Below are 13,208 nucleotides of genomic sequence, written 5' to 3'. Positions count from 1 at the left end.
TTCGAGTTTTTTCAAGACGAAAATTCAATAGGGCCGGAGTGGAGGAACAGGGGTCAAGGTCAATTTTATTGCTGTAAAAAGTCCACCGAGTTAAGAGTTTTGGACGCATAAAAATTCGGCACCATTTTGGTGCCAAAAAAACCGACTAAGGTGGGAACGAAGAGAACCCAAGTTGTTATTGTTGTTGTTGTAGCGGCAGAGTTGTGACGAGTTTACTGTCCTTGACCGTATAAAAAAAAACCGGGTCCGTTTCGTTTACATAGACCCGACAGTGATGGGAACCGTACGGAACCCAAGTCTTATCTATTGCTTAACAAACCTATAATAATAGACAAGGTGAAACAAAATTTGTACATATTCTTAATACACGACTTCATTCTTCTTCTTTATTGGCGTAGACACCGCTTACTCGGTTATAGCCGAGTTTAGTGTGGTTTATTTTAGCGTTAGGCCACTGTAACCGAAGACATTCAGCCGAAGAGCCAGCTACAAGCAGTCATAGAAACAACGATTATCGGAAAGTCATGAGAATAATGCATATTTGGTTAGTGACTTGTGTGATGATGTCAATTCCGATATGAAATTACTACAATTAGCATATTAGAAATTGGAGAAGTGGATCAATATACGCGAAACATACAAACAATATATTTATATTTATACATGTAAATATGCATTAAAAATCTATATTGGGTTGTCGACGTCAACATGACAGCCGTGCCACGCAAAACTGTAAAATAGTCGCCATAAGAAATTTACATTTTTGGGACAAAAACCTTTTAGGAAACAAACAAAAAAAAGACAGCAAAGCTATTACTTGTGCGCCGCTTAGCACACCAAGCCCAAAACCTCGATATAGTAGTTAGTCAGCCCACTAACCAGCCCAGCTGCGCACTCGAATGCTCTAATCAGTTTTCGTGGTGGTTTTCGCAGCCGAAGTACAGTAGGTGTTTAGCCACACTATCCAACCAATCACTACATAATTGACACCCGACAACCGACAATCGTCCAAGGAACAAAGCCAACGGCGGCGCACACAGCACAACACACTGTACGTAGGTACATGGTGTAAAGCGCATCAATGCCGCTCTGCTGCGCTTTCGACTTTTGTCGCCGCTTCGCTATGAATGTTCATGCGAGCGATGATGTTTAAAATGGCCGGTTGCCAATGAGCTGCGGCGGTGATGTTTGCATTGTATTTACCACGACACTGCTGTCAGCGTCATCGCCAACGCCAAAGTCGCTACTGCGATTGCTGCCGTTGTTGTTGGTTTTGTTGTGGCTTGCTTACTCGCTTACTTGCTTGCTTATTGACTATTATACACTGTTTTATTGCCCAAATGTCTGATTGTCTAAATGACTCGGAGAAAAGGTGTAACCCACAATAACACAACAACAACAACAAAAGGTACAAAAACAATCACCGGAATAAGTAATATCAAGAAAATTGTATAAATGTGTACATATGCGTATGTATGTCGAGCAAATATTATACTACGCTACTTGTATGTATGTAAGATGGCTGTTACTGTTAGATAGAAAGTGCCACTTGCCGTCGTAAGCAATAAATTCTCTAAATTGAGAGTACTCATACACATATTTTGACTCCTTCTGCCGACACCTACACACAAATATACATACATATGTACATATGTATGGACTGTGGCTGCCGAGCGTCACAAAGCCGTTGATATATTTCTTATTTTCATTTCATTTTATTTTTTTCGTTGGCTTTGTTTTCCAATGTTCGATTTCATACTTGTACATCTACTATGTTCCGATGTGAAATCTCTTTTATAATTATTGGCAGCAAGCATTGTGAATTAGGGGTTGGTTTTTGTGTGGGAAGCGAACGAGCCCGTTTTACAAACTGAACTGTTCCACCAAAATGAGAGTGGAGTAGTGGTAATATGCCAATCAATGAAAATCACCATAGCTTATGTAACACGCATGCGAGGCGACCAGGCGGAGGCGTTATTGGAGCGTCAACACAAGAAAATTTGACTTCTGAATATTTCCTCTCAAATTCTAAACAAATTTTACAAATAAGTTTTTTTTTTGTATGCAAATTCTACTGCCAAATATGTATCAAAATGATTGAAATTAGCTTAGCGCATTTCTATTTTAGGATTAGCTGCTTGCGGTTGATTCTTTTCCCTGCTTTCTAACGTTTTATTAGCGCGAAATTATTACAATTTAAATGACTTTAATTTGCCTCTCATTGGTGACAATTAGCACCATTTATTTGTTGCTCTACACAGTATCCGTTATTTGGTTGATTATACACACGTTCAATGAAATACTAATAAAAGACATTATTGAAGTGAAGAAACTATGAAAACCGGTTTTTAAGACAGAAAATTACTCAAAGCCGGTTAAACTGTAGTCATGTACGATGTTGTTGTTGTTTTTTTGTGTTATTTGTATAAATGAGATAATTAAATGCTCTGGAGACGTTACACACAGCACATCTCCAATAAAATTGTGTAATCTCATATTAATTCAAATGATGCTTTCCCATTCGAAAGTACACGCTATAAACGTATTGGAATGATCAACACACAGCTGCAAACACACACACACATATATTCATACATATGTATGTATGTAGGTACATATTCACATGTATGATGTTCGCATATAGGAACTGGTGAAATGAATAATTATAAATAACGAAATTAAAATGTGTACCTTTCTTTTAATGTACATATGTATATGTTTGTATATAAGATATGTGAAGTTCGCATGTACATAGATATACATATATGTAAAAATAAAATAGAGAGCAAAATTACTCAGATACTTGGGGTATTTGCATAATTGTTTTAAGACAATTTCTTTATGAAGTGACGCATGAAATTCACATAAGATGAAATTTAATGTGTAAGAATATTTAGATGAATTTAGAGATTTGAATTTTTTCAAAACCAAAAATAATGCTTACTTCGGCTAAAATAATCTTCCAAGGTACAATTCCAATATCATGAAAGGGTAAAAAAAAGACATGTATCGAGATTTCATCGGTCAGTTCGTATGGTAACCGATCTGAAAAATATCTTGTACCGTGGCCTTGATGAATAAACCATGCCAAACGTCGTGCAGATACCTTGTCAACAAAAAAAAATCCGTACAAGAACTGAATTTTGACTGATTAGTTTGTATGACAGCTAAATTATATAGTAGTTCGAATTGAACAATATCTTCGGAGAATGTACCGTTGCCTTGAAAAATTATCATTCTAATTGGCGTGCAGATATCTTGTCAAATAATAAATAATTTTCCATACAAATAATGTATTTTATCGTTCATTTTGTCAGGGTGATTCCAAAATGTGGAGATTTCAAAGCCAATAAATGGCATATTCATCAAATATTTTTAAGTCAATGGAATGTTTTCTCGAATGTATTGATGATCATTCTATACAAGGAATTCGCACCTCGGTGTTTTTCAATAAAATAACCTCAAGACAATGCAACTAAAATTTTCTATCTTTTCTAATTTGTTTAATGTCTGATTACAGTTTTAAGTGCTTCAACAAAGTTATCTGCGTGGGGTTATCTTGAAAAAGAACTTTATGGAAAACTGACGGGGAAACGGTACAAATGTATGTCACAGAAATGAAAGATGTCAGTACTGTAATAATTTAACCACAGGTGTAGACGTTACATTAGCAATAGCAAATCAGCAATAGCATGAAAAATGTCTCAAACTATTACGTTAAAGCGAAAAAATATTTATATTAATCGCAAAAATCGATAAAAAAATAATAATACCGAGTTAAATGTGGAATATACCACATAAACTTGACTTCACTAATTTTTACGAAATCAACGTTGAGTGCTTGAATGTTTTCAAATGTCAAAACTGACAGCTGTCAACATTTTAGATAAGTTTCCTCAAGGTACAAAATTGATCTATTCAAATAAAGATACTTTGTTTAAAATATGTGTTAGTAGAGTAAAAATATTAAATACAATAAAAACAAAAATATATAACATGCATAGTTAAAAAATTAATATGTTTGGATTAATTAAAATGTATAATATATAAGATTGGCTGAAATGTTGTTTTTTACACTTAAAATTTTCTAATTAAATAAAAAAAATATTTTTTAATTCAAGGTTAATAAAAGCAGAGAAACGAAATTTTGCGGAAAATGCGTATCGCAAAAAAAAATTTTGTTTTTGAAAATCACTTCACTTGTTTGGAAAAAATCACATTTTTTTTAAACTTTAGTAACAAAACACGTCTAATACTTCCTAGTGAGGAGCAAGAAATGTAGGTGTAAAAGCATATGACACACCCTGTTCTTGTCATCTTTGAACAAATCCAACTGTTTTGCAAACGCCACGAAATTAAAATAATGTCACTAAAAATTATATAATATTATATATAATATATAAGTAAATACTTAATTTAAAATATAATAAAATATGCACTTTTATGCCAAGCAATTAGTTTTAGTTGCATAACCTTAGCACCACGAAATTGTTCGAGAGCTTATATACTATAGTATATAGGATATAAACGTATGTATTTATTTAGCGAATGTGAGGGCGGGGTGAGTAAAAGGTGAATTTGTTTTTAGGGCATTGTAAGTGGATGTTTTGTGGTTGTATGTCTTAATATTTAATAAAAAATATTGAGAAAAATTGGCGATCATTACATTGTTCATACTAACCAAATACATGGCCAGTTTATTCAGATCCAAATTAGCCAACTGACTGACATCGGTCGTATTTAATAAGCTCAACATTAATCCAATATCGGCGGCAGTTGGCATCTGTGCTGCAACCGTAGCGGCTGTTGCTGCTGCCTGCTGCTGCTGCTGTTGTTGTTGCTGGTGCTGTTGCTGTTGGTGACCAATCGTTTGTTGTTGTTGTTGTTGCAGCTGATGCTGTTGCGACTGTTGCTGTTGTGCCTGCGATGTATTTAGCTGTGAATGTTGCAACGATTGAGCCAAATGTTGACCACCACCAACACCACTTGTTGTCATGCCTTGACCAATATTCGGTACATTAACGACATTCGAGTTGCCGCCATTTGCAGCTGCAGCTGCGGCCGCTGCGGCGGCTGATGTGCTGGCACCTGTTGATAACTGTTGTGGTGTTTGTCGGCCGCCAACACCAGCATTGCCGTTGCCGCTAAGGACATTCGTATTCTGTTGTATCAACGCTTGTAGGCTACGATTGCCCGGTTCGATGGTGTTTGCTTGTTGTTGGTGGGATGGTGGTGCTCCTGTGGCGGCACCACTGCCGACACCGACGCCGCCAGCAGCAGTGGCAGCAGCATTTTGCATCTGCATTTGCATGGATTGTAGAGTTGGCGTAGTGGGCACCGATAATGGCGGTGTGGACGAGACCAACGCTTGCAGCTATATATTTTCATATACGATAAAGAAAGGAAGAAAGGTGTTGGCAATTTGGACAATGCAATTTCAACGTATCTTAATTTCACTTTAATGATGGAGATGTTGAGAGACATTAAATGCGGTTGATGGTTGATTATTTCATTCATTTTTTTTTTGTTTTTTGGAGGGGCACACTTCTATACTTATGGGTATATGATATTTATTTGTATATATGTACATGCCAATGTTTTGTTTGAAAAGTTAATTTTTCAGACGATTTTTAACCTATTTTATACAGCTTTAAATTTATACCTTTCCATTCTTTGTTTGCAATGGTTTTATATCTTTAAAAATATTTTTTTATGTCTTTTTATAATTTAAAAATATTATATATTTTAAAAATACTTTTATAAAGTCTAAAATACGCGTTTGAGTATATAAACTAAAAAACCAAGTAAATACTGAGATATTATAAACTACAGACGTTTGGCAGTTTCACGCAATTAGTTGTACTCATTACTTTATTTTGTCCAAAAATTTTCCCCGATATTTAATTTTTGTTTTAAAAATATAAAATAGTACGAATGCTTCAAAAGCAAATTGAGGTTATGAAAATATATTTTTTATAATAATCTTTTATATAATTACGTATAATTTTTTAAGTATTTTTAAGAAATATTATTTATATTTTTTTCAATATTGGGTCTATAACTACATACATATATTCGTATAATTATTATTCCATTATTCCAATATGTCAAAAATGCGTTGGAAAGCTACTGTCATTGTGCGGCTTTTTCAGTATGTCATTCATTAAAAGTGTAAACAAAAATAACTTTTTTCACGCAAATACATATGTATATCGAAGTTTTTTGTGATGAAGTTTTCCCCATCATATAAAGAAGACCTAAGGCTATAGTCATCGTATTTTTGAATTCTTCCACATTATATGAAGAAAAGCTCAGCTATAATCATCGTATTTTGGTGGAAATTTGTGAACATGCTCTAGCTGAGCGAACGTGCCAAAAGTGGTTTGCACGATTTAAAAGTGATAATTTTAGCTTGGAAAACGAGAAGCATCCTGGGCTGTCAAAAAAGTTGGAAGATGAGGAACTGGAAGCATTACTCGATGAAGATTGTTGCCAAACACAAGAAGAGAAGACACACAGAACTTTTTAGAGTTACTCAAGCAGATTTTCATAATATTTAAATGCAATCGGATCCGCAATCATTCCAAGGCAAGGAAATCGAGTGGCACATGAATTGAAGCGAAAAGATGTTGAAAAACGACTTGCGTGTCTGGAATGCTGCTTGAACGCCACAAAAAGTAGTAATTTTTGCTTCGGATTGCAACTGGTGATGAAAAATGGGTCTATTGCGACAACAGTAAACGTAAAAATCATATTTGAAATCTTGCCAAACACTCAAGTCAACGGCAAAGTTGGACAAACATGACGCGAAAATGATACTTTGTATTTCTTGGGATCTTAAGAGCGTGCTCTATTATGAGCTTCTAAAACCGGGTGAAACCATTAACGATATGATGCATACGAAGAGGAACTCATCAAATTGAAGTTCTATTGAAGTGAACGGTTGCCAAAAAAAACGCCCGGAATTTGAGACTAGACACAAGGCAATAATTTTTCACCTTGAAAACGCACGACCTCATGTCCCAAAACCGGTAAAAAACTATTTGGGGGAGACAGCGGTTGAGAAGTGGTGCTTCACACACCTTATAGTCCAGATCTTGACTCTTTTCACTACCATTTCTTCCGGAATTTGCAGAACGCTCTCTCAGGAATACAGTTCACATCAGAACAGGGTGTGAAAAATTAGCTTTAAATATACTTATTCAGTTCTTTTGGCATGGAAGCCACAACTAATTGCCAGCAAGTTGGGAAAATGTTGAAGATATAATATAATTGTACTTTTTTTTTTTAATAAACGTTCAAAATAAAAACAAAATACGCACGAATATAGTAATGGACCCAATAAATATAAAAAAAATATTATATTTTCAATATATAAATATTTTTATAAGTTTAATTCGGTTGTTATTCTATTTTGCAAATTCTCATGCAAGACAATTTTTCAACTTTTCGAACTAGAGAAAGAAAGCTTTTTGGTTTTTATTAAAAAAAATAACGTAGTGTCTTGTGAATTTGAAGAAAACCCGCTTCTTGGCTTCTCCGTCTTCCTTTTAATGCCTACACCTAATTGCGTGGAACTGCGTTTCATCATATACACTGTTCAAAAATAAATTTATTGACTAACTAAAAACATTTACAGCCAAATCCAAAAGAGTACTACCCAATTTAGACAAAAATATCGACACAATAGTTAAGCTACAATTGTATAAGGATAGACATACCCAAAAGTGAATATATATTTTTAAGTGTGCAACTTTCGTTAGAATCTGCTTTTTACCATATTTTTAGAAGAACACACATTTCTTGAGATTCTTTTAGTACTCTTTCTCGTTATAAAAGTATATGAGTTTGACTCGCCTCAATTGAGCGAGTTGTATGAGGACACACATAGAGTACTATGTATAAATGCAATGGTATATGAGACGTATTATGGAAAATGTGGCACTTACCTTGGCTTTTTGTTGTTGTTTCAATTCTTCTTTCTTATAATTACGCTGATAGGCTGTTATGACACGCCTCAAGCGCGTATTCAAATCTTGCATGGATGGCCACATGGTGGCATCTTCCACTGCCATTGTCGTCGGTGGATAACTACTTGCAACACTTTCTTCTTCATCTAAGCCTACGGTGGTCGAATTAAGAGTGTCATTTTGCGTTTGTTCATTATTTGTATTAGAAGTGGGTGTGGTTATGGTAATGGAAGCATTAGCTGTAGTGCTACTGCTGCTTGCAGTGGATTCAATGGCGGTAGCGTTTGTGTTGGTGGCTGTTGCACTATCGACAGCACCGACCGGCGTTTCAATATCATTTTCTGTCGTCATTTCACAAGCACTGTCAATCTTAGCCGTTGCGGCGGCTTCAGTGCCGCTATTATCGGCGGGTGATGACGATGTTGATGTTGAGGGCGCCGTTGTATCAGTTGAAGTTGAATCTCCACCAACAGTGGCAACCGTGGTGGTCTCCGATTTGCCATCGACTGCTGTATCGTCTGTGTCCATCGCAACTGGTGCTTCGTTTGTTGTTGTGGTTGCTGTCTCAGTTGCGATGGTGGTGGTGGTGGATGACGAAACACCATCGGTTGCCAGTGTTGTCGATTCATTTTCAACATTCTCAACGGAGGCATCAGCATCATTGGTTTCATTTGTAATTTGTTCTTTTGTTTCTGATTCTTCTTTCTTCTTCTCCGAATTCTCAATATTTTCTTTAATTGTCTGATTTTCATCAGATTCTTTAGATTGTTCACTTTCGTTTTCATTTGTTTGCGCCTTATTAGTTGCGTCGGCGGTGCCGTCGACAGTAGCCACAGTGTTCGCAGCGACGACACCAACACTACCAGCGTCAGCGGCTTCGCTTTTCGCCCGTTTTTTGCTCTTACCCGATGAACTGGGACGCTCGGGATCGAGTGAGTCTTTGTTGTCACCAGCCGTTAATTTGGTGGAATCAGAGTCTTTGGTCGCGGTGCCATCGTCGTCAATCTCTTCGGCATCCTCGTGTTTGGAGTTTGCATCGTCTTCGTTCCTGTTGCGTTAAAATAAATGGCGACTTAGGTTAGTTTCGTTGGAAAATTATTATTTTTTATTTATATAAAAAATATTAATTACTAATATATGTATATATACTGTTATGAATAATGAGTATTTGTACATTTAAGGCATGCTTAACACTTGGAACCACATCAAGAGTTTTGGGTACAAAAAGAGTTTACATCGAGTTCGATCGAGTTCGAATTTCAGTAAATGGTATCGGAATTGAGAAATTGATTTTTGTAAGACATATCTGTATGTTCATTTATATATGTATGTATATTTAATTATATAAAAATGATTGTTGAAAGACATGTTTGTATATCATCCATATAACGGTCGATATGCTTCGTTGAAGTGCAAGTTATGATTTGAAAAATGGAATCTTTTGATGCTGATTCTTGGTAATTGATATTTTTGGTTTAAGTGGCGTGAAAATCAAATATGATTTATTCGAAATTTTCAAAAATAAATATTAATCATTTTCAATGATTCATGAGTATAAAAAATCTAATATCGAAAATTCAAAATATTTTTTTGAAAAGGTAAATATATATACACAACGATTTTTGAAGTTTGTGAAGTCCACAGAAACCCATTAAAGATTTTTCAAACATTTTACGAAGCTTTTGGATATGAGATTTGAAAATAACTTATAACTTATGTCTTTTGCTTAACAAACCGTAAAAAGTGATAATTAAGGTAAGTACCCTGAACGTTCAAACGCCTAAAATATGCTACAAAAGTAATAATTCATGAAAGTACGCTACAAGTTTGAGCACCTAAATGTATGCTACAAAACTGATATTTAATGGAAGTGTGTTTCCTTTTCGGCGCCAATATGTATGCTAAAAAGGTACGCTTTACACGTAAACCCCTAAATGTATGCTACAAAGGTAGGCTTTACGCGTAAAACCCTAAATGTATGCTACAAAAGTACGCTTTACATGTAAAACCCTAAATGTATACTACAAATTCACGCTTCATGTTTAGGCGACCCTAAATGTATACTACAAATTCACGCTTCATGTTTAGGCGACCCTAAATGTATACTACAAATTCACGCTTCATGTTTAGGCGACCATAAATGTATGCAACAATTTGGATAAGCAAAGTTATTTAACAAATTCCGGACTTATTCATGCAATTACATATATTTAGTGGATTTTGTGTTTGATTAAATTCTGAATTATAATTATTAAGTTTATACACGAGCTCAGTAAAATATTTATAACTACATATTATTTTAGCGATATTGTGGTTAGTAGTGAATGCACGATTTTGTATATAGTACTCGTACAATCTGTGGTTAGTAGTTATATAACGTTTTTGGCACTTACGTCGGCAAATTCGTTACGGCCGTATCATCACCGGCGCCAACATGACTCACGAAACACAAGTTCGGGTCGGCGCGTATTTGACGGTACATTTCACATCCATGCTTGTATGTTCCGACCAAAAGACTCTTATCACAGCATGCGGGATTCCACCATGATGCTGGCACTTGATCGGGCGTTGCGGGCGGGCGAATGGGGAGCTCGCTACATAGTATATAACATAAATTTTGTTGTAATTATAAATAATACGTGTGTGTGTGGTTTTGGTAAAGAAAAAAATAATACAAATTTTGCAAAAGAAAAAAATAACTGCACGAAAACTAAAAAAAAGCTTTTAAATAACTTATTACAAAATTAAAAAAACAAGATTTTTGAAAACAATCAAAGAGTTCAAAGCCAATTGTATACTACGTAAAGTTCGAAAATGCGTGTAAATCAACTAAAAGCACTACCAATCCAAATAGTTCACCAGAATTTCAATATAATGCGCTTAATTAAATTTCGAAAGTCATTAAAATTAAATACAGAAACTTTTTTGGCATTTAGCATAAAAAATTTGGAATTTCTCAAACTCATTAGAAATCTCAAAAATTAATTAAACAACACTGTGAGAGTAGCCTCGAATTCCCTGTTCGCCTGTCATATTTATGTATATAACCTCCAATTCTCATTTTATTTATTTATTTTGTGTTTTTATTTATTAACTATTACGCTTTTCATCATATTACCTTTTTGTGTTATTTTCTGTGTGAGAGAAGGCGCGATAGCTACACGATGGATTTGTATACGTTGAATAAAGAAGTTTATTGTTTCAGTTAATGATGGACTAATTTAACGATCAAACTGATAAGCTATGTATGGTATGTACATATGTATTTAGGTATGTAAGCGATTGAATTAATTAGCTCTGAATTTTATTTTTTGTTTTTTTTTTTTTTAATAGCAATTCAAGTGATGAGAGTAGTGGTATCATATATATATTACAGGGCTAAACAACTTCGTAAATGCATATAAATCACAGCAAATATGAATACTGAACTTATGGAAGAGACACAGATAAGACAATTAATAATGAAGAGCAATTGAATGTGAGAACACCGAGAATAATGTTAAGTTCATTCGAGTTTATGGCATAATACTGATTTTTTTTTTCATTAATGGCGGTAACTGAAAATCATAATTACACACATATATATATGAATGTTTAACGGTAGAAAAAGGAAGTTAGAGGTTTTTAGCATATACTACACCACGCGGATTTAGGCACAGTTTCCAAAAAGCAGATTTTGTTAATTGCTAATGATTTTTAAGGTTAGGCCAATTAGTGATTTGTGGTGTAGCACATTAGTTTCGTAAGCAATACTTTTTTTGTTTGATATTTGGTTTGTTTTTGGCAACAAATGGCAATGCTTTAGTAACAGTACATTTAATAATACTTAAAACGAAAAATAATAATTATTATATATAAATAATATTAATTATGGGGTTAGGTGTAGTCAGAATTTTCAAAACAAAAAACATATTTTGTTACCAAAATACGCAATTAAGTAAACTTTTAAATTTTTTAAACTAGCGCATGAGCTTAGATTTGAAAGTTTTTTAGCTTAGCTTAGAAAAAATCAGTGAGCATTGAACTTCGGTGGGAAATTGATCAACACAAACAGCCACTACTTATAAAATTATAATTTTTTTTAATATTCTTTAAGTAGAATACCTTAGAAAAATATTCTTGGAAAGCTTGCAGTAAATCCGACAAAAACTTTTCGAGTTATTAGAAATATGAAATTTATACCCTTTTTTTGAAAACATGAAAAACTAGTACCCGATCGAAGGGTTCTTAAATTTCGATTTTTTTTATAAATTTTCGTTTTTTTTTTTTTTAGAAAATATGGGAACATTTTTACTGAGACCGCCATTTTTTTTTAATTAAAGAAAAAAAATAACCTCCAGATTAGATTATCTATGTAAATAAAAAAAAAAAAATTTCTGTCATTTTAATTTTAGATGAATTTCCGATGATTAGTGATGGTCACCGCAGTGAGCTTCGGTTGGAACTGAATCAACACCAACAGTCAATACTTTTCAAATTATTCCGTTCCCACGACAGTCGGATCTACGTATTCGGAACGGACTCGGACTTTTATCCGGCCAAGGACTGTCAACTCGACAGAATTCTGCCGCTACAACAACAACAACTTTTCAAATTGTTCATTTTTATTTTGGGAAATTTTTTTTTCTAGTGAAGTAAATATTGATGTTTTTACTTTTATAAAAAATTTAAATAAAATAATTTACCAACAAAAATAATAAATTAAAATTTTAATCTTTTCATACCTCTGACTACACCTAACCCCTTATGTAGCAAAGTTATAAATAAATAAATTTCAATTAGCATTTAACCGAAAAGCGTTCATATTAGTCAGTCAAGTGATAGTGAAAACAGAAGCAGCAGCAGATTAGTACATTAAAATGATTGCCATTGCAAAATGTGGCAACACTAAGCTGTAACGTACCGGCAGAGAAACAAAGAAACAAACAATGTGAATGAAATTCAAATTAAAGTTGCTTAAATACATTTCAGTAAATAATTACGTGTAAAAGAAAAACTAAAAAATAAACCATTATCAAATGATATGAAAGGTAAAATAGAAAGTTATGCCATACGAAAATGGTTGGTGAAAACATTTGCTTAGAATTTTCTGTTACCTGACGGGTGTGTTATCTTTGATTTGCTGCACTAGGTCGCCGATAACCTCATGTTGAATGTAATAGAGCATACGCACGCGCAAAAGTACTCTGAAAATATAGGCAATGTAAAGTAATAAAGTAAACAAAACAATAAAACAAT

At 34.1% G+C, this 13,208-nt stretch overlaps 1 protein-coding gene across 1 annotated transcript in view; it reads right to left on the bottom strand.

Annotated features, from left to right (window-relative positions):
* Window positions 1-13,208, bottom strand: part of LOC126753650 (uncharacterized) — a 77,048-nt gene that overhangs the window by 30,418 nt on the left and 33,422 nt on the right. Inside the window, 5 exon segments of the mRNA XM_050465306.1 lie at window positions 4,682-5,374; window positions 7,950-9,018; window positions 10,364-10,564; window positions 11,089-11,127; window positions 13,067-13,156. Coding sequence (XP_050321263.1) covers window positions 4,682-5,374; window positions 7,950-9,018; window positions 10,364-10,564; window positions 11,089-11,127; window positions 13,067-13,156 — 2,092 coding nt within the window.

Source organism: Bactrocera neohumeralis, chromosome 3 (assembly GCF_024586455.1).
Source record: "Bactrocera neohumeralis isolate Rockhampton chromosome 3, APGP_CSIRO_Bneo_wtdbg2-racon-allhic-juicebox.fasta_v2, whole genome shotgun sequence".
NCBI lineage: Eukaryota > Metazoa > Arthropoda > Insecta > Diptera > Tephritidae > Bactrocera > Bactrocera neohumeralis.
This window is presented reverse-complemented; position numbering and strand designations above follow the sequence as displayed.